This window comes from Oxyura jamaicensis, chromosome 6 (genome assembly GCF_011077185.1).
Source record: "Oxyura jamaicensis isolate SHBP4307 breed ruddy duck chromosome 6, BPBGC_Ojam_1.0, whole genome shotgun sequence".
Classification (NCBI taxonomy): domain Eukaryota; kingdom Metazoa; phylum Chordata; class Aves; order Anseriformes; family Anatidae; genus Oxyura; species Oxyura jamaicensis.
Window position 1 is genome coordinate 27,678,119 of NC_048898.1, and position 12,364 is coordinate 27,690,482.

Consider the following 12,364-nt stretch of genomic DNA (forward strand, 5'->3'; position numbering starts at 1 on the left):
GAGTAGCCAGATAGCTGAGGGATTTGACAGTAGATATAGTAGATATATACATCTTGGTCTCCAGATCACGAGATCAAGTCCTAGTCATATCACCAACAGAAAATAAGAGTGAAAATCTCAACACCTGAATTTTATTCTCTGGCTTTCAGTCTGATTTCATGCATGTTATTTGCCTGTTTCTGCCTTGGTATCTTCTTTCTGCAGAACTAAAAGAATACTAAGGAGTTTTGTAAAACACTTTAGATAAGCACAAATAAAACACATGGGTATAGGCATGATCCACCATTCTCTGAAGTCAATGGAAAGCTTCTCAGTGCTTTAACATATTTTGAATCAAGCCCTACAAGAATAATTACATTGTGCATGATAAACATATGAGGCAAAAATGATTTAAGCCAGCATCTTTCAAATAGCTAAATATGTGCTCAGATCTGTGGAGTTACACATGTCTACAGAGAGATCTGTAGGATTAAGACCAGATGGACATCTTTCCATAGGCAAGCCTTGAAGCTAAGACGACAACAACGTAGTGGAAAGTCTATGTGACAGTCCTTACTCTCATTATGGCATTACTGCCTGAGAAGAAAAGTTTTTCACTGGAGTTAAGAAGAAATGAGTAATTTGCCATAAGGTTCCTTTCTCCTGGAGAAACCCAAGGAAGAACACTGATCTCTGTTGTCTTGACAACAGTATCATCAAATACTCAAGTATTAAAGTATCCTGCATGCTCAGGAAAGTTGCAGTATCTATTTCATGTTAGATACTTATCACATTCATTGTGCTGGCATGCAGACTTATCTTTCAGCTCTGACTATTTATCACAGAAAGCTATGGGCAAAATAACATGAGAAATACCTGAGCTGACTTAAATGCATATGGTATTTTTTTCTTATGTATTTTTGTAGCTATTCAAAGTTGTCACATCTATGGTACAGAAAAAAAAAAAAAAAAGGAGATTCTTCCATGAGACGTGGATATTAGCAAAATATATGCTATTTTTTTCAGTAATGAATTTCAAAACTGAGCAAATAAATCATCTCTACAAAATGCTGGAGAAGTTCTATTTTCTTAAGAAGTTCTATTTTTCTTAAAATGTTTGAGCTCAAACCTTGGCTTTTCTGACAGTTTGCTGAATGTGCCTACAGGGCATGGCACAGCTGCCTTCTGAGATGAGGACTCTTAGGCCAACGTTAGCTTCAGCAGTGGTTGTCTCTCTTGCTGACTGCTTTTTCAGAGGCCTGATTTTTCAGAGGTGCAAAGCAACAATGAGGGATAAAAATGAGCAAGAGCTGAAAGTCTGAGCTGTTGCAAAGCATCTTAAACTTTCCTTTTAAAAAAATTAAACTCTTACTGGAAAAACAGGTACCACCTGCCTCCACAAACAAAGCTCAGATTCGTGCTTTCATTTCTCTTCAGTTTTCCTGCTTTTCTATACTTTCCATCCAGTAAAGTAATAAGAATGAGCAGAAAATAAAGCAGCCCTACAACAGCATTCTGTTGATTGCTTCTGATCCATTAGAGGGAAGTGTTTGCATACAATGTGCCACATACTTCCCCTCTAATATCTTCACATCATTGCTTTGGATTAATATTATGAAGTAGCATATAGCGGTCCTGACATAACAAATATTTTATTGATGGATTAAATGAAAGACATGGATCAGATTAATATTTCTTATTAATACAGGCAAAATACAAAGTTAGGTAGCATTTGAGCTGCACAGTGATGCCATAATCTCCACCTCCTATAACTGTGCAACTTCACAATGATAACATGGTTTCATTCTCAAGAGAGGCAGCAGGACAAGAGACAATGCACAAGATATTAATTGACAAAAATGCCCAACTTTGCCAAAGAAACACTGCTTAAGAAAACAAGGAGGGAAAACAGTAACCTGTGAGAATCCCAAGCTTCATCTAAACTAAAACTTCAGGTGTACTGAAAGGTTGTGGGTGATTGCCTGTACAGGCTAACAAGGTTGTTACTTGTCCTGCCTCTAAAGCATCTGCAGCCCTCCATGAACTGCAGCATCCTGTCCTGCGAATTATCTTGCGTGACCCTCTGGCTGCTTCCGATCTCTCATCTCCTTTGCTACTAGAGGATTTATGTCATGCTCTGGCCCCATCCTTTAAGCTACCTTTTCTGCTCAAAGGGAGCTTGTGCTGACACATTATTTTCTCATCTTAAGTTTCCACTTATTATTGCCTTTAGCCTAATTTAGAGACATTAGTAATGCTCCTTCAGAACTGTGCATCTCTGAGAGTGTACAAGATTTCCAGGAGGAGCCAAGAAACTAGTTCATGGTTCTGCTAAACTCCTCCTATTACTGAATATTAGCTGTATCTTCTAAGCATCTTTTCCAGTGCCACCCAATGACAGAAAATCCTTGAATGTCTCTCCTGCATCCGCATTCCCAGCTGACAAATGAAGAACTCTATTCATAGACTATCCAGGCTACTAAGATATACTGTAGATCAGTCAAACCAATGTCTGAATGGCCTCCCTGACCATAAGATTCTGTGTTTTTTTTTTGTTTGTTTGTTTGTTTTGGTGAATGCCTCTAAGGTCTTGTCTACTGTACACCTGTCACATAGCAGTGAGCTTCAAATGCCATTTAAAACAAATCAGGGAAGAGCTGTGTTACAAGTAATTCAATTTCTACATGCTTTGGTCTTGGTTATATATTGAGAACTATTGCTGCCCTCTACTGTATTATTATGGGTTGTGCCTCTGATAATCAATGAGAGCCATGAATATGCAAGCAAAAATTCTAGCCTTACCCACAACTTTACATGCTTAATATTTCCACAATATCATGCAAAAGGTCCATTTCTATTTCATGAGCATATTCTGATCCTGCTGGGGCTAGGTCACGTGGAAAAATCTTTATCTATTTTCTCTGATTTTGACTCTTACATGAGGTTGGACACCTGCTCTATTACTTGTATTTCAGCAATATGCTGTCTCTTCTTATGAGAATAAATACCCTAAGAAGAGAAAGAACTACAAGGCAAGAAAACAGCCTTGAGACCAAAATGACTGCAACAAGGTTCTGTCTGGGACACCAAGACTGATAAACTGAACTTTAGCTTAGGTTGTGATGGAGAGCTGAAGCCTAGTTCAGTTGAACGCATCTTCCCCTGGCCTCAGCTGCTTCAGCTCTGAAAGGATATAGCTCTAGATCCTCTCAGAAACCTAATTTTCTTTCTCACTGATACTAGAAAGAGCAATACAAATGCAGCCTTTCTATATTCACGTTCACTACACAGAAGGCTCCGAACAGAAATAGCTCATTTCTTCCCAGCTCTCTGCAGACTCGGAGAACCTCCTCTTTTATTATTTTCATCTCCATGCCTCTGAATAGATCGCATTGCTTTCAGCACAGGTTTGAGCACCTATCATGTGCTGTGTAATAGAGGAACAGCAGAAATAGCATCTCAAGTCATTTTAGAATATTTTATGCTTCCCAGTCTCACAAATCCAATTACTTCTCTCCTGCAGTGCTTCCCATTCCAACTATGCTGAGTACTCAGTACAGTAGATATGAACAGATAAGCAGATGGTAGTAGACCTCTAGATAAAAGCCAGAGAAACAGCCTTTCTAACTCAAGGGAAAAGTGAGACTGTTCTCAGTAATTATCTTTGTGGCTCTCCAAAAAAATTTGAAACACACTGCAAAGGAGTCAGACTACGATCACAGCTAACTGAAAAAGTGTATTTCCTCTCAGTAGAAGCAGTGACAGGTACACCAGGTGTCTACATGCTTTCTGAGTCTCATTTGGTGGCTACTGTCCTGGCTAATATTCGAATATTGAACTACAGAGACCTCCAGAGCTAGAAACTCAAGCTGCTACCACTTTACATCGAATCTGAAACTCCTCAGATGAGGGCTGACACAGTCCTATACTGGTAGTAGATGGAATACAAAGAAGAGAACTTGTAATACACATTTACTAGCAAATTCCATCTGTTTTTATTTTGGTAATACTTTCAGGTTTATTTCTTGGACTCACTAAAATAGTACATCTGGTTTCCTCTCCAAAAAATACACCTGTAAGTGTAGCTCTTCCTGACTTTCCCATTTCTTCCACTTTCTTTATTATATAAAGGGGATTTTGTGTTTGTTCCCCCCTTTTTCCCCCAGGAAGGTTGAGTATTAAGCATAAATAAATCTGGAGCCAAGCCACACAGCCCCGCTCTGTGCCTAAGCTCAAAGGTCAGGTTCGTTCCATTGAACACAGAATCCTATATGGAAGGGAAGTAACAGCTTTGCTCCTCATATTTCAATGATAACAGGACAAGGAAGGTCATCTGCATTTTTACCCAATGAACAGTTCTGTGATGACACAGAGGGATCCATGCATAACTCAAGGATCCCATCTCACGGGACTAGTCACAGCCATGGAGGACAGTACTGACAACAAAAGATATGCAACTGTAAAATGATTTGGTCAGATGCAAAGAGAAGACAGAGGATTCCAACTAGAAGTCAACAAAATAGACTGTTCAGACATTTTCTGTTTGTGCCTTCTCATTTCTAATATATTCTAACATATTATTTCCAGTACATTTCTCCCTCGCCTTGTCAGCATCATTCATATCATCTGGCCTTATCTGAGAAGAAAAATCTCAGGTACGCAACCCTACTTCATGACTATATATCTCAGAATACTCACAGTTGTCAAAGGTTATGATTCCAATACTCAAATTACCTCTATAAATATTACCAAATCTGACACAGAATAAGAAATGCAACAGACTTTGCACATCACCACTAAAAAAGGAACATAGAAATCACAAATCCATAGAAACTACTGTAATTAATTCTCTATCACGTACTTTCCCTGATTACACCAAAGGTAACACACTTGAAAATATTTCTGAAAATTAGCACCTTTTCTCTAAAATCAGCAGTAAAACTTTCCCATGAGAATTTTTCATTTTTTTTGCGGTTTTGTGAGAACATAATTGGATGTGGCCCAATTCTTAAACTCCATCTTACAAAGTACATACCTCTAGGACTTTCCCAGTAATGAACTGGTGACATGCTTCACACTTGACTCCAAAAAGAACCTGATAGTCCTTTTCACAATAAGGAGCACCATCTCTGAAAAAGAAAATCCACAAAATATAAACCACCTTTTAATCAACGGGTTACAGCATGACTTACATTCTTCCCTTGTTTTCACTCTGGGACTCCAATGAACAGCAATAGGCAAAATAGGCAACACTTTTCCCCGTTCTCTTCCTCTGCCCCTCCTTATGTTCAATACTCTCTTCATTAGTTTCTTATTTGGAGTCGACACTGACAGGTCAATCACATCAGGTTTAGTCTATTCTGTAGCAAAAGCAAACAATGGACAGGTTCCTATTTTTTTTTCCTCAATATCAATGTCGGAAAACAAAATGGCACAAAACTGTATCTGGCTAACACAGAAGACACATAGGAATTCACTCAACCTCCTGCGGGAGCACTGGGATATATCCCCTTCTGTACAGGTATTAAATAGGGACTACTATCATTAATCATCACATTGCAGTTGTTCTTTCCAGTTTACCTCCCTTTCCCAGCTCAGCTCTCACTGACAGCAAAGAATTTTAAGGTATACTGAGAGGTGAGAGAAACTGGATATAAAAAGGTGAACTTTGCTGCAAGATCTTCCCTTCTGGCAACAAAAACTCATGCCAAGAGTGCAGAAGAGTTGCGGAGGCTACTTACTTGCTGATGTATTCCCCAGTTAGGACCTTCCCACAGGCCTTACACTTAAAGCATCCCAGGTGCCACTGCTTATCCAGAGCCAGCAATGCTTGTCCATTCTTTATGTCTCTTCCACAGCCAGCACAATCTGCAAATAAGCAAACAAATGCATTTGTTAGTTACCTGGTTCATTGATGCTCATTAACCCACCAATTGCTAGACTTGGTAACCGAAGGGCAAAATTACACAGCAATGCAAAGACATGCCTTCCTTTCCTCAGAGACTTACAGATGCTCCATGAAGACACAGATCCTTCATTGCAGACATATTCAGCAGAGGACCAAAATCTCTATCCTGTTTTTCACACTTTGTGATTCAAAGACTGCCAGGTAAGCTTTGTACAAACTTGAGATTTTGTTGGGAAGCAGCTACGTAAACCATCACCCAGAAAAGTCCCAGCCTTCCAAAGGAATCAATATTTTTCTAATTTTGTTCTTTGCAAGATCCGGAGTGCCAAAGTGATGCTAAGGAAGGAGGCCTGGGCGAGTGCCACCAGGATGCTGCAGTCTCCCATTGGGTGGCAGCAAAGACCAGGACGTCCACCCAGCCACAGGCGGTGGCACATCCCAGCCCAGGAAGAGAGGAGAGAGCATTTTTAGCAAGGGCCTGAGGCGAGGGTGACAGCAGTGTGACAGCACTAAATGCTATATGACGGGGCGTATTGTGTTCCACCTGCAGGTGTGGAAAACAGCAGCTCTCCTGGGCTCTAATAGGCACAAGCACTCTCACTCGGGGATTTTGGTACTACGCAGTAGCCCACGCTCAATTTTTGCGGTGATTCAGAAAGACAATTTGATGGCAGACAGCAAACCTGAAGCCCGGAGCCACCAAATGCCCTCTGTCCCAGAGGATGCCACAACATCTCATGTCACATCAGAAATCTTGGGCTCAGCCCTGAGCTCCCATTCCTCTCCATTCAGATATAAGATACTCAAGAGATTTCCTGGCAAGGGGCAGTTCAGTGCATGGGAAGATTTGATGAGACCGATGTGGGACACAGCAGGGAACCGCCAGCACTGTGCTGGAGCTTCTGTGACTGAGGGAAAGGAAGGCCTGGCAGAGCAGCGAGGCAGAAAGGGAATGCCCATCAGCTGGGACATGCTTGGAAGCCAGAGACAACCCAGAACAAAGGTTTTTCTGTATTTTATTATCCCAAAACTCGGTGTTAGCTTTCATGAATGCAACATCCTCTCCACGTGCCTGAAACATCAACAAGCGGCCTCAAACCAAGACCAGTTCCAGCTGACTGAACAGGTACAGCCCGGGCACCGTCATCTCCTCACAGTTTTACAGCCCAGGTAACGCCACACCCTGCAAAAGGGCGAGTCCAGGTTTATTATCACAACTGACAATAAGAGGAGTGTCTCCTTTTGACACCCAAGGGCCTGACTTCTGTTTGCTGGATAATGGGCAAGGCCAGCCCCAAATAGACGCTGTGCATTCCTGCTAACCAGGTCACCATTTGCAGCAGGCCTCTCTATCAGCATTCTTCATGCCCTCGAATCCCTTAAGAGAAGAGGCCTAAGCACAGTGGTATCTTGTAATAAAATGCAAGTCACAGATGAATGATGCAGCTTGGACTTGAAAAGCAACCCTGAGATGTCCTAATCCCAGGGCTTTGCTCTAAAGAACAAAAGTTACAAATTGAAATTATGAAATGACAAGTCCTGACAGCACATAATGGATCCCTCTGCTCTTCTGTGCCATTTCAAGGCTTCATGCCACTCCACAATGACAGCAAGGGCTGGAGCAGGTCACTGAGAGAGGCTCTGGAGGTTATGAAATGGGACTAAGGGGGGCACAAGTGAACATCTGTCAGCATGCCATTGGTACATTGACCTTCCCTTTGGTTTGGAGAGGATACTACATTATATCAGGTCCCTTCCAACCTGAAGCCATGCAATATACCTGCCAACTGTAGCAAGAAATGGGTTCTTTCCTCCAATCTCTGTGGGTGCTGAGCTGCAGCACCCATTTCTCAGCTTCCCAGCACCCCTGCTTCTCCCTGCTGTGCCAGCTTCCACATTCCTGACCTGCGGTCCTGCCAAACCATGACACATTCCCTGTTACAATAATCCCTCCAAAAATCTGCTGTATTTTCCATGCTTTTGGCAGCTTCATCCAGGCAAGTTTTGTGAAGCTGAAATTTTGCAGATATGGAACCAAGAAAGTGATTTTTTAAAGCACTTTGTTTCACTTCAACTGAATTTCTGAAGCCAAGTCAGAATAGAAGAACTGCCTTATGCAAAGGATCCACCCAGTCCACAATCTTTGTCTTTCCTGGTGCAAAAAGCAGTTACGTGGAGGAAATAGGGATCCACAAAATATGCCCACCTGTTTACTTGCTTCCTGTAAGTCAAAGGCAGAGGTGCTGGACATGCATTTATTATTCTATAGTAACTGTGACATTCATTCACTCTTTCTGGGTTCCTTCAAGTGTAAATGAATATCATTATTTCCAGTCACAGGCATACTGAAAGTCTAATATCAAAGTAAGCTAATAGCCCAAATACTGTCTTATTAGGCTGAGATGGCTTTTAACTAAACCTGATTTTAACTGTAGCAAAACAGTTGGGTATATGCATGAGAAGCTAGCAATTATCATTATTTCCTAAAATAGAGAGTAAATAAGGCTGGGCTAGGCTAAGAAAAGCCCATTTATTCATCCAAATTCTACAAATAAAAGCCATTTATGACCACAGGCATGTATGAAGCATATTAAAGCCTTTGGCTGAATGTCATCAGCACACAGCATACGCAGGCAGGATCTCAGTATCACACTAAGCACAGGCTGCATCAGCCTAAGCCATAACCAGTTCATGCTGCAAAGAAAAGGGCAGTGAGATAAGACAAGTGTTTCACAACCATGTGCCAGGCCAAACTTATACTCAAAAATCTGAAAACTGTCTCCCAGAACTTTGTGCAATGGTTCCCACAGCAGTTCAACCCCCTGGCTTCACACCCGGGTCAAACAGATGGCACCCCTTTGACCTTGAGCTCTCTGGTGCTCTCTTTTTGTCAGATAACCCACGTTCCTCCCCACTCCCGTTCATTGCCCAGCCACAAGTTTGGCTGGGCCAGCATAACACAGAGGAGGGGGAGTGCAGTGTGAATGCACGAGTGAGCAATACAGCTCCTATACACACTTGGAACATAAAGAAAAGCCTACCACAAAAAACAATATGTGGGATTACATTTGAGCTGAAGGAAGACTTGAGACAGTCCACGGCACTAATTCTCCTAAGAAATGTGAAGTATCACACATGCTGATGTGCGTTGTGGCTGCCTGTGACACCAACAGCTGCAATTCCCCACCTTGTAACCTCCACCAGAGATATCTACTTGCTCAGACATGGTACAGAAGAAGTGAATTCGTCCTCTCTCGTAACAGCAGTAGCTGACAGCACCATTTTTAGCCAAGCAAAAGCTCCTTGCATGCTTCTCTGCCAGAGATGGTTAACATAACCTGTTGTGGTTTTCCTGTTCTCTGAGTAGGCCTGCTCAATCTGAAGATACATCCTAACATATTTAAGTTACAGCTCTGGAAAAAAAATCGCTCAGAAGGCTGTCACATTTGATGTGTCCGAATACAAAAGCAAATGACAAGAAGGACAAAAAGGCTGTAGCTGAATGTGGAGTCAGCCAGCCCAAAAGCATGGAAAAGTGGGGGGACAGGGCAATGGGAAGCAGCACGACACCGTAATATTATGCATGATGAATACTTCCACCCCCCAGTCACCTTAAGCAGCCTCACTAGAAGATGCAGGCCAGGGTGCGCTGCCTTCTATGGCATCTTGCTTGTGAAGATGCAACGAGAAAACGTATTTCCCTTTTTAGCATCTGCATCACCCCAGCCATCCAGGAGTGAAAAATCCTGCACAGCAACCCATTCGTCACTGCCTAAATTAAGCGGTGGATTTTCTTCCTTTGCCTCCCTCCCCTGCTCTCAGCCAATAGCAGGGAGCTCCCCCCTGCAGGATCCCTGCACAGGCAGGGGGGGCTCGGAGCTGACACAGCTGCATTAACCCTAACAGCACTGCCTAGCGCCTTGCCCACTCCCATTTGTATTGTTTTGAAAATGGACTGGCAATTCTACCTTTCTCTCACATTCTCCACTCGCTGCATAGAACATATATGAGAGGGAAGTCATCTCTACCTGCTTGTGTCCTAATGAACATCTTTGTGCAAAATCACGTGCAGGATGAGTTGACGTGAGCAAACCAACTTTGTTCTGTGCAGGGGGCTGAACAGAGATAACAGCAGCCTGGCTTAGTGATGCATAATTAAGCCACCAAAAAGTTCTTGTCAATCCGGATAGCCATTGGTAGCACATGTCTGGATAACGCCTGAAGCTGCTGAACTTCTACAAATCCCAGGAGTGAGACTCTTTGTTACAGTTCCTATAAAGTACAACACATCAGTTGTATGGAGACAGCACTACCAGGGTTCAAACCTGCAACAGCTAAAACAGGGGATCTAATATCTATTTATATAGAGATATTTCTTCAAAAACAAAAAGCTTTCATTCAACATGCACAGAAATATACTGTCAAACACAATTGGACCTAGGGAGCAAGCTCCAATGAACAGTGGCTTGGAATTGGGAAAAATAAATAAATAAATAAATAAATAATCACTGGAGTCAAAGTAAAGAAATCTCTAACTGTAAATAATTCTTAGCCATCTTGAAAAAAGAAAAAAACACTTGTATCCCAATAATTCTTCCGTGGCAATCAGGAGACTGAGCAAGTTATCCTTTCTCACAGAGTTAGGAGATCAGAGAAGTTTCTCTCAGTTACCCTTTAACCACAAAGATCAGGCAATGCTTTTTAAAGCCCTGTTTTAAAATTAAAACTTTCAATGATATCACACAGGCTTTTCTAGCTCATCAAGATATTTCCGTGAAAGCTAAAAATACAAACTCACTTTGTCTGTTTACAGTATATCAAATGCTTTCAAAGTTTAAGCCACAATCGTTTGATTGTTATGGGAGTGATGAGTTCTGAAGTCAGAGCAGGGCCATACAATACTGGAAATTTTTCATCCAGGACTGAGATCCATGTATGTTACTCAATTTTGCAATGAAATCTGCTGCCAGACCCTTCCTCTTTGCCAACGCAAAGACAGACAAAATGTGTTATTGCCCTTTTGCTGAAGGCAAAACAAACCCATTCCAACATCTTTGTACTCCTGAATAATCTAACAATGAGAGGCTGGGCTCACACAATGAAGGGAACTAAATTTCCCATGGGAAGTGGAACATAGCTTTGACCATTTATCATAAAAGGCAAGTTGGGAAAAATGATATTTTCAAAATAAATATTTAAAGAAAATAAAAGGCTTTAGTTGATTAAATATGGAAAGAAATTACAATGGCATAGAATGGCATTATTTGCTTGCAGCACAAGTCCCTGTTAACCACCTACGAGTGCCTAACATTGACTTGCCTGTTGAAGAAGTTGACTGATATACATGGAAATATAAACTAAACCCACTTATATGAAGATCGCTGTGTGATTATCTTGATATATAATTACTGGAAACAGCACTTTCACCATTTGATGTAATTTAAAGTAATTTAGAAGGATGAAAGCTTGTCCCCAACTTTAGTCTGTTAATATGACATTGTTATATTATGAGAGTTTTTCTTCTCCTCTTTACTGATGTGAGCATGTGTGTTAGTTTTCTACACAAGAACAGGAAACTATTGCCCTTCCTTCTTTATCTTGCTACACCTCCTTCTCAACAGAGGCCAAACCAATTGGCCTTTTACCCTCTTACTCCTGAAAAGTATCCCTGCAAGCAACATACCACCAAGTTGGCCTTTCTCCATTACATCAGCTTCAACATCAGCCACCGTTTCAACCCAATCTTTCCTACACGTCTGAACGGAAAACCAAAGTGTGATGGAAATAGCTTGTAGCACATCTGTCTCTTTCTTCTTCCACCTATCTTAGAGAGGAGTTTGTAATTGTCCTGTAAAAGAAAGGTAACAGTATTTTTTTTTTTTTTACACCTAGCAGCCCCAGTGTCCCATTTGCAAAACTACTCTGAGGATAAACCCCAGCCAGACACGTATCAGCAGTGGCTATCTGAAGCTAGTCTAACCTGTTATTTCCTTTACCACACATTCAGGACTCGGATAATTCCAGCTGAATTTAAATTCACAGCTCCAGCTCACAGTATGCCAAGGGAGTTGTTCAGTTTGAAAATAAGCTTCAGTGCTTAAAGCCTGGCTCATGGACAGTGCGTGCTGCGTCTCTTCATTTGAGGACTATTTTGGGTAATTTTCCATTGTTACTCTTGGAAAACAATTAAAACTGTACTATCTCCAATATGGAAACTTTTAGGAAGGTTTTTATGTCCTGGTAACCCATGGCAAACTGAGCTCTAAATAACAACAGTCAGTGACCTCTGATCACTGACTTATTACCTGGTAGCCTCTCTGAACATGGCAATTCCCAAATACTCGCGTCTGGGGATTTCCTCCTATAGTTGTATTTTCCAAACTTGTGATGCCTCCCAATGTAACACCCATTTACTGAGCAATTCCTTGCACTTCTCCCAGAACTCTCTTTGGAATCATATTTGATTAGTGTTGGTAA

General features: G+C 41.5%; 1 protein-coding gene across 9 annotated transcripts in view; it reads right to left on the reverse strand.

Annotated features, from left to right (window-relative positions):
- Positions 1-12,364, reverse strand: part of ABLIM1 (actin binding LIM protein 1) — a 186,583-nt gene that overhangs the window by 69,859 nt on the left and 104,360 nt on the right. For all 9 annotated transcript variants that reach the window (XM_035329705.1, XM_035329703.1, XM_035329702.1 and 6 more), the window contains 2 exons: positions 5,721-5,847; positions 5,015-5,108 (listed from right to left, as the gene is read on the reverse strand). In XM_035329705.1, coding sequence (XP_035185596.1) covers positions 5,015-5,108; positions 5,721-5,847 — 221 coding nt within the window. The remainder of the gene's footprint in view (positions 1-5,014; positions 5,109-5,720; positions 5,848-12,364) is intronic.